This window comes from Myotis brandtii, unplaced genomic scaffold (assembly GCF_000412655.1).
Source record: "Myotis brandtii unplaced genomic scaffold, ASM41265v1 scaffold446, whole genome shotgun sequence".
Taxonomy (NCBI): domain Eukaryota; kingdom Metazoa; phylum Chordata; class Mammalia; order Chiroptera; family Vespertilionidae; genus Myotis; species Myotis brandtii.
The window spans coordinates 1063491-1072363 of NW_005367057.1; the positions used below are offsets into that span (position 1 = coordinate 1063491).

The 8873-nt window shown below is 35.8% G+C and overlaps 1 protein-coding gene across 1 annotated transcript in view; it reads right to left on the reverse strand.

Annotated features, from left to right (window-relative positions):
• Window positions 1–2425: 2425 nt before the first annotated feature.
• COL24A1 (collagen, type XXIV, alpha 1) overlaps window positions 2426–8873 on the reverse strand; it is a 197112-nt gene continuing 190664 nt past the window's right edge. The window contains exons 43-44 of the mRNA XM_005874588.2: window positions 7107–7322; window positions 2426–3889 (exon numbers count right to left, since the gene is read on the reverse strand). Coding sequence (XP_005874650.2) covers window positions 3743–3889; window positions 7107–7322 — 363 coding nt within the window. The 3' untranslated portion in view covers window positions 2426–3742. The remainder of the gene's footprint in view (window positions 3890–7106; window positions 7323–8873) is intronic.

Consider the following 8873-nt stretch of genomic DNA (forward strand, 5'->3'; position numbering starts at 1 on the left):
AGAAACATCGATGAGAGAGAAACATCGATCAGCTGCCTCCTGCACACCCCCTACTGGGGATGTGCCCGCAACCAAGGTACATGCCCTTGACCAGAATCGAATCTGGGACCCTTCAGTCTGCAGGCCGACGCTCTATCCACTGAGCCAAACCAGTCAGGGTGAGGGGCATTTTTTTGTTTGTTTGTTTTGCTTTTCCATTTAGAATCTACCTCTGCTCTGTTTTAAAAACATTTTTGTGTTCCCCCATCAGGAAATCAGACATTATTGCCATAGCCCCATTTAAAAAATTGTGGCAAAAATATACAATAATAAATTGGTCATTTTGCACATTTAAAGTATATAGTACAGTCGGAGTAAGTACATTCTTATTTTTGTGAAACCATCATTACCATCCATCTCCAGAACTTTGTCATCAGCCCAAACAGAAACTCTGTAGTCATCCTAATATATAAAAAGCCAGGGGCCGTCATGACCGAAACAACAGGACGGACAACCGAACAGCAGGCTGCATGGGGTGACAAGGCTGGCAGGGGGGTTAGTGAGGGATGACCAAACAACTGAACAGCAGGCTGCGTGGGGCAGTCAGACCAGCAGTGGGGTTAGTGAGGGACAACCAAACGACTGAACAGCAGGCTGCGTGGGGTGACCAGGCCGGCAGGGGGGGGCAGTTGGGGGTAGCAGGGGGGGCAGTGAGGGATGATCACGCCGGCAGGCAGAGGCAGTTAAGGGTGATCAGGCTGGCAGGGGGCACAGTTAGGGGCAATCAGGCAGGTAGGCAGGTGAGCAGTTAGGAGCCAGCGGTCCCGGATTGTGAGAGGTGCAGGCTGGGCTGAGGGGACCCTCCCATGCACAAATTTCATGCACCGGGCCTCTAGTTAAAAAATAATTCCCTAATTCCACCTCATCCAGCCTCTCATTACCTCTATTGTTTTTTCTGTCTTTAAAGTATTTATCCATGGCACTTCAAATATGTGGAATTATTCAATATTTGTCCTTTTTTGTATGGCTTATTTAACACAACATGTTTTCAAGTTACATCAATGTTCCATACAATGTTCCATTGTATGTACACAGCACATCTGTTTATCACTTCATCTCTTGATGCACATTTGGGTTGTTTTCACCTTTTGGTTATTCTGATTAATACCTCTTTAAACACAGGTGTACAAATATCTGTTTGAGTCCTTTATTTCTTTAAATTCTTTTGGGTATATATAAATGAAGTAGAATTTCTAGATCATATGGAAATTCTATGTTTAAATTTTGAAAAACTGCCAAATTATTTTCTCCAGTGGCTGCACCATTTTATATTCCTACCAGCAAGGTACAAGGTTCCAATTTCTCCACATCTTCACCAACAGTTGTAATTTTCATTCTTTTTTTTTTTGGATAATAGTTATCCTCATGTGTATAAAGTAGTATGCCACTATGGTTTTGATTTGCATTTTCCTAATGACTAGTGAAATTGAGCATCTTTTCATTTGATGGCCATATATATATATATATGCTTTATAGAAATGTCAAGTTCTTTGCCCATTTTTTAATTGGGCTACTTTTGTTTTTATGAGTTGTAGGAGTTCTTTTTATATTATATATGTTAATCCCTTATCAGATATATGAGTTGAAAATATTTTCTCCCATCGGTGGAATGTTTTTTCACTCTCTTGATAGTGTCCTTTGATGAACAAAAGCTTTTAATGTGTGAGGCTTTTACCCTTTTTGTTGTTGTTGATTGTGCTTTTGATGTCATCTCTAAGAAGTCATTGGCAAATCCAATGTCATGAAGCCTTTTCCCTATGTCTTCTTCTAAGAGTTTTATAGTTTTAGCTCTTACACTTAGGACTTTGATCCATTTTGACTTATTTTTGAATATTATTTAAGGCAAGGGTTCAATTTCAATCTTTTGAATGTGGGAATCCATTTTCTAGGAGCATTTGTTTAAAAAAACCTGTTCTTTTCTCATTAAATGGTATTTTCACCCTTGTTGAAAATCAATTGACCATATATGGGAGAGTCTATTTCAGTGCCATACCCCATTTTGTACAAATAAGAAGTAGGCCCTATAATCCTTTTACAGGTATGTAACAGATACTTTTAAAATATAATTTTATCGATTTCAGAGAGAAAGGGAGAGGGAGAGAGAGATAGAAACATCAATGATGAGAGAGAATCATTGATGGCTGCCTCCTGCATGCTCCACACTGGGGATCTAGCCTACAACCTGGGCATGTGCCCTGACCAGGAAACAAACTGTGATCTCCTGGTTCATAGGTTGATGCTCAACCACTGAGCCATGTCAGCTGGGCTGTAGCACATACTTTCTAATAATGTAAACATATATTGTAGAGAAGGGCTATGCCAGAGGTGCTACCATACATTATACAAGGATATAGCAACAAAAGAAGAAAAACAAATACCACCAAAAAAGATTTAAAGCACATTTTTATTATAGATAGGTAATTGTGGTTTGCTGTGGCTAAAGGTATGCTTATAACATATGTACAAGCTTTTCTATATACCAAAAGTATAATATTTTTCTTTTAATATTGAACTAACATTTCTCTGCCAACAAGGGAAGTCTAAATTGGCTGAGTCTATTTTAAATGGCAAAAGACTGTTTCTTTTTCCTGGATGTTGCTTTAAAGACTAGTACGTTGAATTCTTTTAGGTCCCAACACATGAAACTTAAGAACAGTAAAAGAAAATCAAAGAATACTACAAAATATATAATTTCTATAAAGCAGAAATATAAAGTTTTTATAATTTAAAACAGCAGCAATTTCAAAAGATTTGCTGAATTAAAACTTTACAAAATATATATACATAAAGTATCATTCCAGATGATCATGGGTTTTTAAAAATAGTATATCACAACCCCCAAACTCTAACCCAAACCTACTACTGGATGTAGCTGGCCTATAACAATTTTTTACAACTAAAAAAATAAAACAAGAACAAAAGAAACCTCCCAATTCTCTTGTGATAAGCACAGGTTACAATGTACTGGCTTTGATTCCTATCCACAAAGAGAATTTTAAAATAGAACAATGACTTCACATAAATAATGTTTTACCTGTTAATATGTGATCAAACAAATTAAAATAAGTACTAACAACCAAAACAAATCTTGATGTAACCAGTACATATACTCTTAAAGAATGACAAAGACATAGAAATAAACTTGTCTACAAAAGCCACAAGCACCTTGTTTTAGAAAGAGCACCAAGCAACACAAAAAGGCAACACGTAAGAGGTAGTGTACCACCGGCTAAGATGTATATGCCCATTGGGGACCTGAATACAGCTTAGTATTTGGGAAAATAAGACATATTACACTGTGGTTTATAATTTTAGACAGAAGCATTGCACATATGGGAGCATTAGCCAGTATTGCTCCACAGTGCTCTGCACCTCCAGCTGTCTAATGGGTACTTTGCTCTCAGTCAAAAAATACAGGCTACCCTGAAGAATTCCATGTTTATAAATCTTCAGTTCTAGGGAATTCTCTAAGAAAGCTCAGATCAATATAATTTTTAAAAAATTAAATACTTTATCAATTATAGTCCTTTAAAGAATGACTTTTCTCCATTTGAGGAGAAAGTCTTTTCTTCCTGAGATTCTTTATGATTTAGCCAATGCTTTATTCCATGCATTTCATAATGATAGTATCTTTCTGTCTATATTTCCCCCTCTGCAGCAATTACCTGGCCAACAGCATGAATTCAGAACTAATTCAGAGACCTTAGAGAAAGCACACAGCACTGCTTTCAATGTAGTACTTTTGTTCAGCTTTGAGATGAGGAAGTTTTTGTACTTCAATTACTGGAAGTTGATTAGGGTCCTGGGTGTGAAAAAGGAATTTTGCCTTATGCCATCTGCCATCTTGAATCTGTAAAATAAGAAAAAAATGCTTTAATGTGTAATTGTTTCTTTAGAAGTCATTCTCAGCAGACAACATTTTTCATAGACAATGTAGGCTTATTTTAAGGATTAGAGATAATAAATAGAAAGTGTGTAGAACAATGCCTGGCACAAAGTGCTCAATAAATGGTACAGTTACTATGAATAATTGAAAACACGGACTTATTCCTTTCTCTAAATTACATTGTGTATTCTGATTTTCCAGTCTTAGAGGTTAAGTTTAGCCTTCTGCTTCTGTTGTTTGTGAATTATTAAACCAGATAAAAAATAGAAGTCTGTACTATTTCTAATATAATTAATACTCATCTTGTCTGTATTCCTTTATTTGGGACTAATGCTTTGGGATGGGCATTTTTCTTGAATGAAAGGAAATGAGTTATCTTAACTCTTATGTACTTTAGGCAGAAAATAACCAGGATTGTTCCAGTCAGGAGTAAATTATAATTCTGTTAAATTATCTTTTAGGTTTCTGCTCCCCACTCCCCCATTCTGTGGTTACTATTCATATAGTTTCTTTCCTGTCCTCCTTCTAGGACTTTCTGTTTTTATTATTACTATATGCTCTTTGGTTTCTGATAAATTCTATTATTGAACAAAAAATACCATTAAGTAGCCTATTATTAAGATTCACTAAAACAAAATAGAGAAACACAATTGACTAGTTCAGTGAAGCTTTTTATTCAGGAGTTTATTCACTTACTTATTCACCAAATTATCATGGTTTAAATTTTAAAATTTGCAGGAACTTTAGAGATGATTTAACTTAAGGCAATTGAAGCTTACAGAAGGTAAATTACTAAAGTCATAAGCTAGATGTGAGAACTAGAATTAGAGTTTGGTATGTAAGACATTGACAGATTTAACTTATTAAATCTTTTAAGCAATATTTATTGAACACTACGTATATTTGTACAGTTGAAGAAGATGTGATCCTCTATTTTATTACAGTGCTTGAGAAATATAAAGATGAATAAATTAATATGGCTTCTGAATTTTACCAGCTTATAAATCTAGGTGGTGAGAGGAAAAACATAAACAAATAGCCATAATACAAGACCATACATGGTTAAGTGCAGTATAAATAATGTACAATGAGGACTGAATTCCTCATTTCCAACTGGAGTAGTCAGGGAAAGCTTCATGAATTTAGAATTTGAGATGGGCCATTTTGTATGCCTAAAATTTCCACCTGGTGGAGAGACAGAGGAGGGCATTCAGAGGAAGGAAATGACATGAGCAAAACAAAACAAAACAACAATTAAAACAACTGGAAAAGTAGAAGGTGGTTGTAAAAGTAATCCTAACATGGGGTTAAGTGCACGGATTTTGTCCTGGAAGAGATAGTAATAGAAAGCCAGGTACCACCATTTCTTCACCTATAAAATGGGAATAATAAAAAACTACCTCATAGGGTTGTGAGGATTAAATGATATTTTAATTAAAAATCCCTACCAGTATAGTGTGGCATTAGCTGCATGATCTCTGCCTTTGCTTTCTTAGCTATAAAATGAGACTAATAATTTTTTCACAAAGCTGTTATAATTAAATAAAATAATGTATGTGATACATGGTACCTGCCATATAATAAGCCCCCAATAAGTAGGAATTGTTGATATGATGATGATGATGATGATGATGATGAAGAATAGATCAGTTGGCCATAGTTTAGGGTAGACAGCGAGTGAAAGCCCAAGCTGGAAATGTAGGTTGGGACTGACTGTTCTAAGTGCTGAATAAAGAGCTGATAAGTTTGGATTGTGACTCAGAGATAGTAGCGAGTCCCTGAAGGTTTCTGGACAAAATTGTAAAAGTTAAGTGAATTTGTTGGTAAAATTGATCTCTTCACTGATACAGAATGGGCCATATACTTCTGACTGTCTATGATTTTTCAAATACTCATGCACTACTTATCTGGAAATGTTATGAAAATGTAGTGTTCCCTGGAAATTGTAACAGGTATCAAATTATGGGCTTCACAGTACACAATACAGAACACTTAAAGTCATTAGTAATATGTATGTAAAGCAGACAACTCTATTCCCTGTAACAGGAGTTGGCAAACTCTTTTGTAAAGGGCTAGATAATAAATGTTGTAGGTTCTGTTGCATTTACTCAATTCTGCTATTGTAGTATGATAACAGGTATCTATCTATCTATCTATCTATCTATCATCTATCTATCTATCTATCTATCTATCTATCTATCTATCTATCATCTATCATCTATCTATAAAAGCTTAAGCAACCAAACGACCAAATGATTGGTCGAGTGGTCGCTATGATGCACACTGACCACCAGGGGACAGATGCTCAATGCACAGGATCGGGCTCCCTCCTGTCTGGATTGGGCCTGCAGGGATCAGGCTGAAACTGGCTATCCAACATCCCCCAAGGGGTCCTGGATTGCAAGAGGGTGCAGGCCAGGCCAAGGGATCCACCAGTGCATGAACCGTGCACTGGGCCTCTAGTAGATAATAAATAAACAAAGGAGTATGGCTGTATTCCAATATTTATTTACAAAAACAAGTGGTAGGCTGAATTTGGTCTGTAAACTGTAGTTTGTTCATATCTGCCCTATATCAAAATATTTTAAAATTATAGAATTTTCATAACTTTCATTATTTATTTTTAGTAAAAAAGGCTATAATTCAAATATTGATTAGTAGGGCCAGTCAATCTGCAATTATGCCCATATTTGATATCAGGTATAGAAACTGAAAAAATGAAGTAAAACTGACTTGCCTTTATAACCTGTTTTTCCATGAAGTAATGAGATGTAGAAGCACAGTGGTGAAATATATAAAAGAAATCTATTTATCTATGTGCCCTATCTATCATCTATCTATTATCTATCTATCTATCTATCTATCTATCTATCTATCTATCTATGATATAATTATCTCATATAGGAAATAAAAATTAAAAGTTAAATTTATGTATTAACACCCATTTTGCATATGAAATCTATGGATGACCAACGGATGTGACTAAAGTTGACAAGACTTGACACAAGCAAATGACTGATTTTGAAAAATATAGGGTGATTATAAATCAGAACGTTAACACCTGCTACACTTCTGTATCAGCAGTTTGTAATTAAAGTCTTATTCTCATTATTTTAATTTTATAGTTTTATCAATTTTCAGTTAGTTAGAATGAACAATTCTAAAAGTGCCATTCCCTTACCTTGCAGTCATCTGAAAGCACTTTAGGTTCAAGTAGAGTGTTTTCTTCAAAAATCTGGCCATTCCATCCCTTGAAACCAATAGGCAATCCTGAGCCACTTGTCTGAGCACTTGTCCACACTGTAGTGTTTAGACAGTGAATGGTGATGATTTGGGTGGCTTCTGAGCTCAGTAAATGAAGAAAATTCATCTGGACTTTTCCAACTCCAAACTCCAACTAATGTCATGGAAACAATATGCATGTTATAAGACGTGGCAATTGAGAAACGTATAGTTTGGGGAAACTTGAGAAAAGTCCTTGGAACATAGCCTTGAGAAAGCTACTTTTCTTGGCATTTAAATGCCAGTCAGCGGTGTGCTGGTAAATGCTTAACCACTGGCTCTTGCAGGGGTGGGGATTAGAGGTAGGTGGGTGGGAATTCCTGATTTATAGCATTGTCTGATTTCCACGGTGTGAAAACTCCCAGGATGGTTGATTTCAGGCTATCAAGGTGGCATCATTGAACAGGGAGTGAGGAAGAGATGTTAACTATAGGCTCTCCAGGGCCAGTCTGAGCTGGCTTCAGCAGACCACTAAGCTTCCAGACAAGACAAAAAAAGAAATGAAGACAGATTTCATAATGCTATCTAAAATGCATTAGTAATTTGTTGTTGATTAATGCTTTACTAATTTTTTCATAAAAATCATAAATTCTGTCTATACTTCCATTTGTAGGATTTTTTAAAAGTTTCTAAAGATAAGCTACAAATTGTAATGATAGCTTGGTTGAGTAACTGTAACTGAGAGCCCTATATTCTTTGTGTTGCCAGCTCTAATGCAGTTCCAGTCATATAGTGAGTCATCAATACATATTTATTGAATGAATGCATGAATAAGCATTAACTAAAAAAGTGAATAATATAGGGCAAAACTGGAGCAAGGGTCTGATTGTATATTTTCAAGGCTTAGGCAAAGAAGTAGATTTTTCTAAAGCTTTAGACATATTATTATTATTATTATTATTATTATTTTAGCACTATTCATGTAGAGATGTGATCATAACATAAGTGAATAGAAATGGTTCCTACTGAGGAATTTATATTAAATTTCAAACATAAAATTAGAAAAATATCAGGTAGGAGGTAATAGAGAAGGAAAAAATAAAACAACAACATAAAAAGTAAAGCCCCAGGAAAAGAAAGGAAAGACAAAGTAAGGACATAGGATGAAAGCACGAAAGGATCATCATAAGGAACATTAGAGTCTAAGTAGTTCAAATGCCTTCATTTAACAGATGAGACTCACAAACTTGTAAAAATTTAAACTTTCTAAGCCTTAGTCTCCATGTTAATTAAGCTGGGTATAAAATGGACATGGCAGGATTGTTATGAGGATCTGAGGTGCCAAGTGTCATTGACCTAGAACAGTGTTCTAGTGGCTCACAGTATCATTTCCCAGATTAGTAGCAGACTAGAGACTAGAACCCAGGTCCCTAATTTTAAGTCAACTTTGCTTTCCACTACCTTCCCAGTCTTTCTCAGGTTGAGGTTATGGATAGGAGAGATGGGAGAACTGATTCAGTCTCCCAGAAATAAGTGCACTGCTCCTATCTCCTTTGCATTACCCCTGCCTCCCTTTCTTCTATGGGCTGAATCCAGGGGAGTGAAGATGATAATGTGAATATTTGGGAAGCAGGACTATCATGCCACTCTTCATTAGACATGTACAAATTCCCTAAAAATGAAGAATCCTTCCTTCCTCTGCTTTGGGCTTAATAATGGTAAATGC